The following is a 14,642-nucleotide window of genomic DNA, read 5'->3' as shown; positions in this document are numbered from 1 at the left end:
CAGCTGCTCTCCTCCCCGCATCATCAATGTCTTCACCTCTACTGGATCTTTCCCTCAGCGTACACGCCGTGTTATGTCTTCCATCTTAAAAACTAAAAACCCTGTCTCCCGTCGAGCCACTGCCCATTCATTTCCTTCCCTTTTCAGCAAGACTTCTTGAAAGAACTGTCTATACTCACTGCCTCCAATTTCTCTTCCCAATTCACTCTTCAACTCTCTCCCAGCAGACTCACTCCTGTCTCTCTCCAATGACATACACTTGTCGGGGCCACCAAGGACATCTGTGGTGCTGGACCTAATGGTCAATTCTCAGTCTTCATCTGCTGTGCCCTGTCAGCCACATCTGACACCATCCATCACTCCCCATGCCCAAAACACTTTCTTCACTTGGCTTCCAGGACACCACCCTGGTCTGGTTTTTCTCTGGCTCTTCTGGCTGTGACTGCTCAGACCTTTTTTTTTTTTTTTTGCGGTACGCGGGCCTCTCACTGCTGTGACCTCTCCCGCTGCGGAGCACAGGCTCCGGACGCGCAGGCTCAGTGGCCATGGCTCACGGGTCCAGCCGCTCCACAGCATGTGGGATCTTCCCGGACTGGAGCACGAACCCGTGTCCCCTGCATTGGCAGGCGGACTCTCAACCACTGCGCCACCAGGGAAGCCCCAGACCTTCTTTTTTTTTTTTAATTTTATTGAAGTATAGTTGATTTACAATGTTGTGTTAATTTCTGCTGTACAGCAAAGTGATTCCGTTATACACGTACATAATTTTTTTACATATTCTTTTCCATTTTGGTTTATCACAGGATATTGAATATACTTCCCTGTGCTATACAGTAGGAACTTGTTGTTTATCCATTCTATGTATAATAGTTTGCATCTGCTACCCCCAAACTCCCAATCCATCCCTCTCCCACACCCCTCCAACCACAAGTCTGTTCTCTATGTCTGCGAGTCTGTTTCTGCTTCGTAGGTAAGTTCATTTGTGTCACATTTTAGATTCCTCATATAAGTGATAACATACGATATTTGTCTTACTCTTTCTGACTTAGTATGATAATCTCTAGGTCCATCCATTCGTCGATGGACATTTAGGTTGTTTCCATGTCTTGGCTATTGTAAACAGTGCTGCAAGGAACATCACAGTGCATGTATCTTCTCGAATTATAGTTTTCTCTAGATATGTGCTTAGAAGTGTGATTGCAGGATCATATGTCAGCCTCCTTTTAACAGTCAGGTGTCCCAGGGGTCAGTCCTTGGTCCCCTTCTCTTTTCCATCCATCTTCCTGTCTTCCTGATAGCAACAGCTTCTTGGTTTTCAAAGGGGATACCTTAATTATTTCTCCAGCTGGGCCTCCCCCTGAACTCTAGGCTCTTATATCCAAATGCCAGTGTGACATATCCATCTGCATGTCTTAAGAGTCATCCTTGACCCATCTGTTTCCTCTGACAACGTACCTCAGAAATTGTCAGCTCTGAACTTCAAAATATAACCAGAACTGGTCCTCCCCTCCACAGCCCATATTCTTCTGCCTGAAATCTCACAGCATCCTCCTCACTGTTTCTCTGCTCCTGCCCCCCTCTCAACACTCTGTTCTTCATAGGACCGTCAGAGACATCCTAAAACAACCCAAGCCAGGAATTCCCTGGCTGTCCAGTGGTTAGGACTCTGTGCTTCCACTGCGGGGTCACAGGTTCGATCCCTGGTCAGGGGAACTAAGATCCCGCATGCCGCATGGCGTGGCCAAAAAAAAAAAAGAAAACCAAGCCAGATGACATGCCTGCCCTCTCAAAAACCCTCTCATGGCTCCACTATTATTTGGGTGAAAGCAAAAGTCCTTATAGTGGCCTTAAAAACTCTAAATCACCTGCCATGACCCCTCCTCCATTACTTCTTGGACCTTGTCTTTCAATACTCTTTGCTCACTCCTCTCCACCCACACTAGCCCCTTTTTGGTCCTGTGAATGATCCTGTCACCGGGCTTTTGCACTTGCTGGCTCCTCTTTCTGGAACCCTCCTTCCTTCATGGTTCACCCCTTCACTCCTTCAGATTTCTGTTCAAATGTCACCTGATCAAAGGTGCTTTTCCCCATCTAAAACAGTGCCAGCACCATCTCTCAATCCCCTTATAAGTTTTCTCCATAGAACTTATTACCAAGTTACATTGTATTTATTTGTTTCTGTCCCCCCCAACTAGAAGGTAAGCCTCATGAAGAGAGGGATTTTTGCCTGCCTCGTTCATTGCTGAATTTTTAGCACTTCGGGTAGTGCCTGGCACATTTTAGGTACTCAAGAAGTCTTATTGAATGAATAAATGAACCAGCATCCTTAGAGCACAACCATTCTATATGGTGTGAAAGTTGTTGCTTAAATGGAGGGGGTAATGCTTAGGGTTTGTGATATCCCCCCCCCACTCTGTTTTAAAGTGGCCTTTCCAGGCTTCCCTGGTGGCGCCGTGGTTAAGAATCCACCTGCCAACGCAGGGGACACGGGTTCGAACCCTGGTCCGGGAAGATTCCCACATGCTGCGGAGCAACTAAGCCCGTGTGTCACAACTACTGAGCCTGCGCTCTACAGCCCGCAAGCCACAACTACTGAGCCCTTGTGCCAAAACTACTGAAGCCTGCGCACCTAGAGCCCGTGCTCCACAAGAGAAGCCACTGCAATGAGAAGTCCGCACCCTGCAACGAAGAGTAGCCCGCGCTCGCCACAACTAGAGAAAGCCCGCTAGCAGAAACAAAGACCCAACGCAGCCAAAAATAAATAAATAAAATTTTTTTAATTAAAAAAATTTTTTAATAAAATGGCCTTTCCTCACAGCGTCTGAGATGCCATGTTTTCCTGGTTTTCTTCCTCCTCTCTCTCTCTGGCTGTTCCTTCTCAATCTTTGTTGAGAGTGTCAATTCCTTTGCTCAAACCTTATACGTCTCCTCTTCTCAAGGTTCTGTCCAGTCCTTGTCTCCATTCATCCTTCATACCCACCGCACACTAGGTCACTAACTCCCACAGCTTCAATTACCATCTTTGATCACCCTCAGATCTTGGTTTCCAGCCCCAATTTTTCTCTTAAGCCCCAGCCCCAGGGGTGTGGAGCCGCCTAAATCCTCACGCTGGGTGGCACACACTGGGCTCAGCATCTTCCTAACCTGCTTCTCCTCTGGGTCTCCTTCTCAGGGAAGCCCCCAATCCCCCCAACCTTCTAGCCAGAGGGCCTCATCTTGAACTTCTCCCTCCCTACCCCTCTGCGGCCACCCAGTCCCAGAGCAGGTTCCCCGGGCCTCCTGGGCATCCAGCCCTGCCACCCACTCCTCCTCCACTCCCCACAGTCCCACCCTGGTGCAAACGCCCCTCTCCTACCCCAGCTGCCTCCCTGGACTCTCGGCTCCAGTTCTATTTCCTCCAATCCATCTTCCATATAAAAGCCAGAGACATCTTTGCAAACCCCCACTGACTCTCCTTGGCTTGAAGCCCTTCCATGGCTCCTCAGCGTCCTCGGGACAAAACCAAACTCTCTCAAGAGGCCAAACTCCGCGGTGAACTCTATGTTCCACTCCGACTGCCTTTCTTTGGGTTCCTCTAATAACCACGCCTCTGTCACCTGACAGCCTTCTGAGTGAGCGCCCTGCTCTGCTTAGTTCACACTGATCCAGGACAGTGTGCGGAATGAATAGGTTACAACAGTCAGAGCAACAACTCCCACTTAGTGAAGGCTTTGCACCCACCGCTTTATCAACAATTTTTTTTAATTTAATTAATTATGTATTTTTGCCTGCATTGGGTCTTCCGTTGCAGGGCGCGGGCTTCTCACTGCGGTGGCTTCTCTTGTTGTGCAGCACAGGTTCTAGGCGTGGTGGCTTCAGTAGTTGTAGCACGCTGACTCAGTAGTTGTGGCACGTGGACTCTAGAACGCAGGCTCAGTAGTTGTGGCACACGGGCTTAGCTGCTCCCGGACCAGGGCTCGAACCATTGCCCCCCTGCATTGGCAGGCGGATTCTTAACCACTGCGCCACCAGGGAAGCCCTGCCCGGCACTTTTAAATGCTTCCTCTCTTTCAATTCCTATCTGAGAGAAGAAGCAACAGGCTCACAGACGGTTGCGGTGGGAAAGCTGAGACTCCAGCAGCCGGAGCGGTTACTCGCAACCTAGACAGTCAGGTGGTGGCAGGGCCCAGGCCTAGAGCGGAGCGTGCAGGCGGGGCGCACAGCCGGGCCTTGAACGCCAGAATCAGGAATTGTGACTTAGCTCGAGGCCGCTGAGGTAGACGCGCGCGAGACTGTCCCCTGCAGGCCGGGAGGCCCAATCCCAGGCTCCGCCGGGCTCCGCAGGGCCCGTTGCCCGTGGCAACGCCGCGCGCGCCCCGCCCCTTCCCCGCCCGCCGGGCTGACTGCCCGTCAGCCGCGCAGCAGGCCAATCCCACTGAGCGGGGGGCGGGCCTCGTGGGCCTAGTTCAACCCCCGCGGCCCCCTTCTCCGCTGGGACCCCGCCTTTCTCCGCGCACACCTCCCGCCCTTCGGACTGCCCTCGCAGCCCGTTGGCGGGCGTACCGTTCCTCTCCGCGGCGTCAGCTAATGCCGGCGCGCGGCAGTCCCGTCGGGGCGGGGCCAGGGGCGGTGACGCACGGCGCGGTGACGCAGCGCGACGGCGGCGGTGGCGGCGGCGGTGGTCGGTGAGGGAGGAGGGAGGGGAGCTCGCGGGCCGGAGAGGGGGCGACGGCAGTGGCGGAGGCCTGAGGAGGCCCGGGCGGCGGCGGCGGCGGCGGAGGCCGAGGCGGTGAGTGGTGGGCAGGGTCGGGCGGACGCGGGGCGGCGGCGGGTCGGAGCGCGCGGGGCTCACCTCAGGGCGCCCCAGGCCGCGGGCGGCCCCGCCCCCTCAGGGACCCCGGGAGGCGGCGGGCGCGGAGCGCGGGCCTCCGGGGTCCCGACCCTCGAGAGAATCTCCCACACCCATCCCCCGAGTCGCCCTCACAGGCCGCTTCTCGAGCTTCTCTCCGAAATTCTCGCCCCTCGGGGTGGCCGGGGGGCCCGGCAGCAGCCTATCTCGTGACCCCCCCCAGGTGTACCTCGGACACCTCCCTGGAGGGCACGCCCACAGACCCCCCGAATCCGCCCGAAGCCCTCTGTACCTTTCCGCGGTGCGAAAGGCTTCCCGAGAGGCCACCCCTGATATTTACACGTCTGCTCCAGACCCCGTCCTACGCCTCAAATATCTTCCTCAGAGAACCCCCGTCTGGTCCCAGATCCCCGAATCTCCTCCTCCGTCCAGAAATATTTCCCCGGGGCCACTCCTCATATTCCAACGATATGTGTCAGATATCTTCTCCAGGAACCTCCCTCGTAAGCCCTAAAAATCTCCTTCAGATCAGAGATTCCCCGAAATCCTCTCCAGACCCTGTACATTCCAGAAATCTCCCCCAGCGACCTGCTTCGCACATCCCAACAGTCTCCCCCAGACTTCCTTCTCACACATCCCAAGAATTTTCCCTCCCACCTACCCCCATACCAGAAATCGCCTTGGAGATTTTCCACTCATAGCCCCCAAATCTCAGAGCCCCTCCCCTTGGAATCCTCCAGAATGCCCCTGATGTCCCCTGAAAATCTTCCTCAGAGACTCTCTGAAATGGCCTCGGATCCTCAAAACTCACTTGGAGCGCCACCCCGCCCCGCCGCCACCAATCCATCTCCCATATACACTCCCCCTTGACATATCCCAAAAGTCATCCCTTTGGCCTCTCCCACAGGTCCCAAAAATCTCTCTCAAAGACCTCCTCATGCTTCTCAAATCTCACCACCCTGAAATGCCCTAGAGATCACCCTCAGATACCCCAGAAATCTTCCCCTGAGACCCTCCTCACTTATCCCAAAAATCTCCTCCAGAGATTCCCTGAAATCTCTGGAGAACTCTTCTTCCACATTCCACAAGTCTCTTCCAAAACCCTCTTCATGTATCACAAATCTCCTAGTAACCCACACAAAATGTTCCAGAAATTGCTTCCTCAGGATTCCAAAACGTTTCCTCATAGTTTCTCTCTGATATTTTCTAGAATCGCTCTTCGAATCCCCCTTTCAAAATCTCTCCTTCTAGACCTATTCTGATGAACTTTCCTCCTCACAAGCCCTGTAAACCCTAATACCCTCTCTTCATGACCCCTCTGAGATGCAGCTTTTCAAGACCTCCTCCTGTCTTCACAGAGACCCCAGCCACCTCCTTGAGCCCTCTGAGATACGCCCTTGAAATCCCTCCCAGAGACCCTTCCAGCACAGAGACCCTTGAATCAGCACTTAGAGACCTCCTGCCTTACTAAGAGACTTTTCCTAGATAGTTCCCTCCCTGAACTCACCCTCACAGCTTCCCTCAAATCCTCTAGAACCACCTGTAGAAGACCCCCAGCACCAACCGGCTCCTTTTCTTAGAAAGTCCCAGAATTTTTTTTTGAAAAACCCTCTACTCTGATGTTCCCATATTCCCCCACCCCAAGACCCACCTTCCCCATATATCCTATTGAGACCTTTACTCAGAGTTTCTCATCTGAGCTCTTTGAGAGCTGTTCCTAAAAAGGCCTCTGTCATCCTGCTCCAGTAAATCTAAGATCTCTCACAGAAGACCACACCTCCACAGACTCCCTTTAGAGAATTTTCTCCAAAATTGCTGTGCATCAGCAACTCCAGCACTTTGTAAGACTTCCTCAGAACACTCTCTCTCAGGCTCTCCCTCCGACATCCCCAAGAAGCCTTATTCAGGGCCCTATCAGATATACCCCTTTTAGAACCCCCATTTACACCCTCTCATCTCCATTCTCCTTCCTCTGCAATCAACTTAGAGATCCTTCTCAGATCTGAGCCTCCTTCCCCCATTATCCCACCATAGGCCCCCAGAATCCTGCAGACTCCCCCTCTCAAGAGTCTCTATGTCCCCTTTTATTAAACAGATCCTCAAGAGATACCCTCACCTCTTGAAATCCCAACTCTCGGAGATCTTTCTCTCAGACCATTTTTCTTAGGTTCTATCTTCATAGACCCCTCCTCCCTTTAGATCTTCCCTTCAGAGAGATGGAGAGACCCTTAACACCTTCCTTAGACTCTTTTTTTTTTTTTTTTAAGGTTTTTATTTTTTTGGCTGCGCTGCAAGGCTTGTGGGATTTTAGCTCCCTGACCAGGGATTGAACCCAGGCCCTCGGCATTGAGAGCATGGAGTTCTAACCACTGAACCGCCAGGGAATTCCCACCCTCCTTAGACTCTCCTTGAAGACTCCCCTGATTTTCCTCTCTGAAGCCTTCTCCTTCCTTTTTCCACTTTGAGGGCCTCCTCACAAAAGAATCCCTCCCCCTATAGTAGTGGCTCTCGGAGTGTTGTCCCTGGACCAGCAACATCAGCATCACCTGAGAACTTGTTAGAAATGCAAATTCTTAGGTCCCAACCCAGACCTGCTGAATCAGAAAACCTAGGAGTAGGGCCCAGCTGTTTTTAGGAACCTTCCTGGTGATTCTGATGCATGCTCAAGTTTGAGAACCACTGCCCTCTAAGAGGATTTCCCTTTCCCCACAGAAAGCCCCCCTGAAAGATATCTCAGCATATGCCTCTGTGCCCTACTGCCCACCCCCATTTTCCTGGGAGTCCCCTTTGTGAAGTACCTACCCTCCAGAAGATTCCTTACCCTCTTTGAAAGGTTTCTGGTTTCTCCACAAGGTTACCCCACCCTCTGAGCAATTACTTCATATTCCGTCTTTGAATGGTTCCCTTTCAGATCTTCCTCAGCATTTTCTCCTTCTGGCTTCCCCTCCACCCCTCCATACCATCCCCTTTCTGTGCTTCTGCTTCAAGTTGCTCCCTTCTTGAACACACATGTCCATCTCTTCTCCTTATCTATTCCTCATCTGTTCTCCACATAGGCACCCTTGCCTTAAGGCACCTTCCAGTCTTTTCATTCTCTGTGTCTTACTGCCCAGAGCCTTCCATTGTACTTCTTAGAGCACCGCTCATCTTCTTCCTTGTAGTTTTTCATGTACTTGTCCACTCATCCTCACTGGCCTGAGAGTTTGGAAAGTACCAGGATGTAACTTGTTCTTTTCTGAATCCCACAAGCTGGGATCCTTCCCTCTGTAAGTTATTAGGAATCATTGGCTCATGGGCAGCTCTTCCTGCATTTGGTCAGAAATCTCTGAGTTCCTTACTCTCACTCCCCATTCAGGTTCAACACATCTTATCCACCCCCTCCTCTCCTCTCCCCTCTTTTATTCTCTCTACCCAGCTCCTTTTGCCACTCCTCCTAGGAGAGGCTGCCTTCCCCACCCTCTCTCATCTGGAGCTTTTCTTTGTGCTGTTTCCTAATTCTTAGCTACCCCACGTCCTATTCCTGGGGATCTGCCTCACCCCATCCTAGTTGGCTTCTCAGCCCTCCTCAGCCTTTGTAGGTTTGGGGCCTCCACAGGGCTCTCAACTTTCTCCAAGGGTTTTTGTTTCTCTCTAAGTTTGAGAAGAATAAACAGATCACGAGGTAAATACTGGGGCTGGCCTTCAGGGAGCTCACAGTACAGTAGATAGGTTGGGCAGGTACACGGGACAGAACGTGAGGTACAAATTATATACTGTGGAAATTTGGCAGTGAGAGAAGGCACCCTCTATCTGGAGAGACTTCATAGAAGAGGTGGTATTTGTTCTGGGTGCTGTTCCACAAGAGTTGGGACAAGGATGAGTGGTCTTCCAGGCAGAGGATGCAGCTTATGCAGTGGGTGAAAGACAAGAAAGACTCTTCATCTCTAACCCATGGCATCTCTTCTCTTCACCTAAAGGACAGAGGTGAAAGAAAACAGATCTCTTCCATCTGCATTGTATTTGCCAGTTGCACTCTAGTGACCCACAGAGTAATAATGTTAATGACCACTGTTTATTGAGTAATTATTATCTGCCAGTCACTGTTTAAGTGCTTCACATGTATTGTCTCATCTCATATTCACAGGAACTCTATGAGGTAGGTAAACTGTGATTATCCTCATTTTACAAAGGATGAAATTGAGGACAGGTGGCACAAATAGAAGGTCTCTGGGCTCTGTCCGTCCCAGGATGATAGTGTCTGGGGTCAGAGAGTTGGATTTTCTGTTCAGATAGGGTTGGGTGCAATGGGGCATTGTAGTGTAGTGATCAAGTATGCAGACTCTGGGGCCAGACAGGATTTGCATCCCACATCATTGCTTACCCCCTGTTTTGTGACCTAGGACAAGTTATTGAACTTCTCTGGTCCTTAGTTTCCAGAGTTGAAAAATGAAGGTAATAATATCTTACTTCATAGAACTATTATAAGGATTAAATAAGTTAATATGTATAAAGTATTTAGAACAATGCCTTGTATATAAGTGCTCAGTTTTAGCAAAAAAAAAAAAAGTTCATATCAACCAAGACTCTAAGATATAGGTGACAGTACGTTAGCTCAAACTGGTTTAATAAAAATAAAGAGAATTAATTGGCTCATGTTACTGAAAAGTCCAGAACTAGGATGGCTCTAGACCTACCTGCATCCAGGAGTTCAATATTCCTAGTAATCTCTCCCCATTTCTCCACTGACTTAGCTTCATCCTCAACTGGTTTCTGCTTTGTGACGGCAAAGATGACCCTCAGCAACTGTAGGCTTAAACCCTACCTTCTTAGCAGTCTCACTGGAAAGAGAACTCTTTCCTGAGAGCCCCAGTTTGAAAACAGTTTCCTCTCTGAATAAGTGTGAAATGGTGACAGAAGATCCTTTGAGACATGTTTAGGTGAGCGGCAGTCTTAGAGACTCTCTTGCTTGCTAAACCAGACAGGACTGTGATTCCATCCCATGACCTTTCTGAGGGTTGATGGTAGTCCCCCTCTTCACTGTTCCCCAGCCCCAATCATTCTCTTCTCTATGGTCGTTTGGATCCAGAGAGTTTATGGCTGGTCTCACCCCACCAGACTTGCCTTTGGGATCTCACTGGGAGAAACAGGAATGAGATGACTGGCCTGGTTTGGTTATAGCCTTGGGGTAGTGGAATCCAGGAGTACTCATGTTCAGTTCCTTACCTCAGCTTTGGGTTTCTAGGGCTCAGAACTTTAGAAGAAGGTTAAGTAGATTACTGTGAGTAGAGTTTTGTTTTGTTTGTTTTAGGGTAAATTTGTTGAATAGAGTCTGGTCGAGGGCAAGTAACAGAACAGCAGTGTAGAGTGTGCACATCTCAGACGTCTCCAGCAATTAAACAATTTATGAAAGCACTTTTCTAGGTACTGGAGATACACCAGTGAATGAAACAGTCAAGGTCTTAGCGCTCTTGTGTCTTATAATCTGATGGAGGGAAGATATATAAACAAAAGAAATCAGGTAGTGATATGTGCTATGAAGGAATTAAAACAGTGTGAAGGGGGTGGGAGGTTGGCCACTGTACACAGGATGGTCAGAATTGGCCTCTTTGAGGAGGTGACAGTTGAGCCTGATAACCTGAAAGATGAGAAGGCACCAGTTGTGGGAAGATCTAAGAGCTGGGCATTCTAATCTAAGCATAGTTACATGTGGAGAAAGGACTGCTGCAAGGTGGGGAAATTTTTCACAGATGCTTACTGAGGGTCTGTTATGTGCGAGGTACTATTCTAGGAATTGAAAATGTAGCCGTGAATAATACAGCCACAGTCTTCCTTTCCCTCGTGGATCTTACAGTCTAGGTGTTTCCGGAAGAGCTGCAGCCTTTGAAGAAACACTTTTTGACGACGATATCAGACCAAAGACTCCTTCCTACTGGGGAGATGAGGAAGATTGGGGCACACATGAACCCAGATCTGATTGATGAGAAGGAACCAGCCATGTGATGATCTGGGGAAGAACATTTCGGGTAGAGGGGTCAGCCAGTGCAAAACCCCTCAGATGTGTTCAAGGAACATCAAGGAGCTCGTTGTGGCTGAAGCATAAGTGAAGCAGAAGGGGCAAGGGCTTGGAGTGGTTGACAGAGGCCAGATCATGTGGGGCCTTGTGGGCTATGGTAAGGAGTTTACATTTTCACATAAGAGCATTGCGAAGCTATTAGAGGATTTTTTTTTTTTTTTTTTTTTTTTGGCTGTGTTGGGTCTGTTGCTGTGCGCGGGCTTTCTCTAGTTGCGGCGAGTGGAGGCTACTCTTCGTTGCGGTGCGCGGCCTTCTCGTTGCAGTGGCTTCTCTTGTTGAGGAGCACAGGCTCTAGGCTCACAGGCTTCAGTAGTTGTGGCATGTGGGCTCAGTAGTTGTGGCTCGCGGGCTCCAGAGTGCAGGCTCAGTAGTTGTGACACACGGGCTTAGTTGCTCTGCGGCATGTGGGATCTTCCCGGACTAGGGATCGAACCCGTGTCCGCTGCATTGGCAGGCAGATTCTTAACCACTGCGCCACCAGGGAAGTCCCTATTAGAGGATTTTTAAAGCAAGACAGTGACATGATTTGTTTGCTTGTTTGGTTGTTTGTAAAGAAAATTCACTGGTTTCTGCAAGGAAAACAGGGGCAAGAATGGAAGCAGGAGGCAATACATTTGTCCAGATGAGAAAGGATGATGACTTGAATATGGTGGTGGTAGTAAAAATGGAGGGATACAGATATACATGTTCCATGTTGAGAAAACAGGAGTTAATGATGGGATTAGAGAAAGAGGAATCCAGGATGATGATACTAGGTAACAAGTCTGTGAGGGTATTTATGCCTCACAACACTATGAGAGTAGGTACTAGTATTAAACCCATTTTACAGATGAAAAAACAGACACTGCAAGGTAAGAGCATTTGCCCCAAATTATGCAGGTTTCCCAGAGCTCCCCAGGCTCTGTTATCTTCCAGGAGGCCCTGCCTGGCTTCTCCCCTCCTCTCCTTCCCTTCTCCAGGACCATTCATACAAGAGCCTCATTCTTGGCTGAGGCAGTAATATACATATTTTGTATACATATTTCACGAGTTTCTGAAAATAATGGTTGGTTTTCATAAGAGAGAAGTTGGGGTCCCTTGGCTTCTGACATTCTCCTGTTCTTCTCAAGTTGGGATAGTGAGTTAATCTTAGGTAACTAGCCTATTACTTTACTCATGAAATGAACAAGCTCCTCCAAGGCCTATGTGGATGCTGTAGAAAGGCTAGGGATAGGTGGGAAGGCTAATAGGACCCTCCCGTTATTTGTCCAGAGATGTTGGCGTTAAAGGGTATATGCTTTGGTCCAGCTTGGTCCAGCTTTCTAGGCAGTGGAAGGGAACTTATAAATATATATAAATATATAATATATAAACTTATATATATATATATGTATAAACTTATAAATATATATATATTTATAAGTTTATATAATTAAATATAAATAAATACACTGTAGCATTATTTGCAGGAAGAAGCAGACTGCTTGGCCTTAAAAATCTCAGCTTAGCTGTGTGCAGTCTTGGGTAAGTGACTTGACCTTCTCTGTGTCTCAGTGTCTTCATCTGTAAAATGAGAATACTATTATATACATATATATAGTTATAGTTTTTGAGATCAGATGAGCTCATCCATGGAAAGCTATTAGCATAAGGCCTGGCACATGATACAATAATATATGATGTGAAGACATTTGAAGCATCATGCTAGGTGTTTTTATATATATTCTTTCATCTCATTCTTACAACAAGCTTCACTGAGGAAGAAACTGAGTTACTTGCCAAAGGTCAGCACAGCAAGTTGGTATCAGTAGGAGAGCGCTGGTTCAGCCAGGTCTCACTCCACAGTGCTGCTTGTGGATGAGGAGAGCTGACCTCCAGAGGCGCCTCCTGTATGTGGGCTGCTTTTCACTGGGGCCAAAGAAAAAGTCCAGTGGACAGTTTTTCCTGGAACCTCTTAGCCAACTTTTGACTCCATTTCCCACCCTCCAGGGTTAGAAGATGCTTCTGAAGAAGGTTACTTGGTCTCTTAGAGACCAAGTATGGCAGCCATATTGCTGGACTATTTGAAAGACTTTACCATAGGGGTTCCCCTCTAGTGTCTTTTCTCAAAGGCAGGGAGTCATTTTTGGTCACATAAGGATGGAGACTAGAGCAGTGGTGAATTCTCTTGTATGGGAGCAGTCAAGGCTTAAAGTTGAAACTTTAAGTGGTAGAAACCCAGCTCAAACTGACCTCAACACAAAAGAAATTTATTGGACCATGTAACTGAAAAGTCTGGGATGGGGAGGTGGGATGGGGGGCTTCAGGCTAACTGGAGACAGGTCTTCAAATGATGTGAACAGGTCTCTTTTTCTCCCCTCTTTTGACTCTGCTTTCATCTGTATTGGCTTCATTCTGAGGAAGGCCCTCACTGTGAGGTAGCAGAAGTGGCAACCAGGACTATCAGAAGATGTTGTATAATCTGAGCAACCCTAACCAAGAACTTATTTTCCCCAATATTTCCAGCAAAAGTCCAGGGAGGCCTTTCCTTGGCCAGGCTTTACTCCATGTATGCTCCTAGATCCAAGAAAGACAGTTAATTCTCTAAAGGGAATTTAGGGGCCTGGTACCAGAAGATGGGCATGGATGTTTGGCATACAAATCCACCAGAATGTATCATAGTAATTTGCTACCACAGTAAGATGTCTTCAAATAGTCAGGGCTGATGCCTCTTCCCTGGCCAGTCTCACCAAGCCAGGTCTTCCTTTCTCATTGTTGCCAAGCACGCAGGAGAGGAGGTAGCTGGGGGCCTCTGGCTTTTTGATGGAGGAAAGCCATCCAGTTCTCCTCTCCAGTCACCATCCAGACCAAACACCCAGCATTCTCCTGTCCAAAACATAGGAACACTTCCTTTAGGGATGATTTTTATTGAAGTATAGTTGATTTACAATGTTGTGTTAATTTCTGGTGTACAGCAAAGTGAATCAGTTAAGTGTGTGTGTGTGTGTGTGTGTATTCTTTTTCATATTCTTTTCCATTAGGGTTTATTACAAGATAATATAGTTCCCTGTGCTATACTGTAGGACCTTGTTGTTTTATCTGTTTTGTATATAGTAGTTCGTATCTGCTACTCCCAAACTCCTAATTTGTCCCTCCCCTAATAGTATATTCTTAAACATGACTGTTTGTTACCTAAAGCCCCAGTGTTTCCTGAGGACTGTCCAAGCCATACTTGGGCACTAGATCCTCTCTGCCAATCATGTTTCCTGAGCAGTGGGGTGGCTTAAACGTGTAGGACCTTCTCTAGGCCCTCGAGAGGGATAGTTATCGGACTTTTGGTCTTATCACAGTTTGTGTCTATCTGGTCTAAGGACTGCAGGCCCCAGGCTTTGTTTGTTCTGTATAGTGGTTCATTGTTGCTCTTTTAATATGAATTATTTTCCAACATTTAAAAATGGGATTTTATTTAAAAATCCAGATTTCTGGCTCCTCTTTAAAACAAGTATATAATAATCTAAGATCTAACAATACTGGACCCAAATCCCTACATGGCAGCAGCTGGTTCGAGCTAAATAGTAACTTCTCCCTTCAGACAGGGCGTGTGCTTTCCAGCTCACCGTAGTCCTCACCAGCCTGCTCCATTCAAAACCTGGCCTTGTAAGCATCATGTTTGAGATCCTGCTGTGTCCCAAGGCTTTGCTTCTAGCATTTGGCTCAGGGGAAGAAACTAGATTAATGTTCAGTCAGCAGTTTATTTGGGGGGCACAGTGCTGTTGGGGGGCACAGTGCTGTTGCTTGGGAAAA

The 14,642-nt window shown here is 48.4% G+C and overlaps 1 protein-coding gene across 9 annotated transcripts in view; it reads left to right on the top strand.

The window, feature by feature from the left end:
- Positions 1 to 4,660: 4,660 nt before the first annotated feature.
- SAMD4B (sterile alpha motif domain containing 4B) overlaps positions 4,661 to 14,642 on the top strand; it is a 37,387-nt gene continuing 27,405 nt past the window's right edge. For 2 of the 9 annotated variants that reach the window (XM_089902845.1, XM_089902846.1), the window contains exon 1: positions 9,276 to 10,977. Coding sequence is in view for 4 of the 9 variants with exons in the window: in XM_089902843.1 (XP_089758969.1) it covers positions 10,975 to 10,977 (3 nt within the window). In the remaining 5 variants the exon portion in view is untranslated. The other 7 variants (XM_089902843.1, XM_089902841.1, XM_089902842.1 and 4 more) reach the window with 7 other exon arrangements.

This window comes from Delphinapterus leucas, chromosome 20 (genome assembly GCF_059928025.1).
Source record: "Delphinapterus leucas isolate spDelLeu-1000000601 "Yukka" chromosome 20, BTC_Dleu_Yukka2, whole genome shotgun sequence".
Classification (NCBI taxonomy): Eukaryota; Metazoa; Chordata; class Mammalia; order Artiodactyla; family Monodontidae; genus Delphinapterus; species Delphinapterus leucas.
The sequence above is the reverse complement of the archived record's forward strand: the minus strand, read 5'-3'. Positions and strand labels throughout refer to the sequence as shown.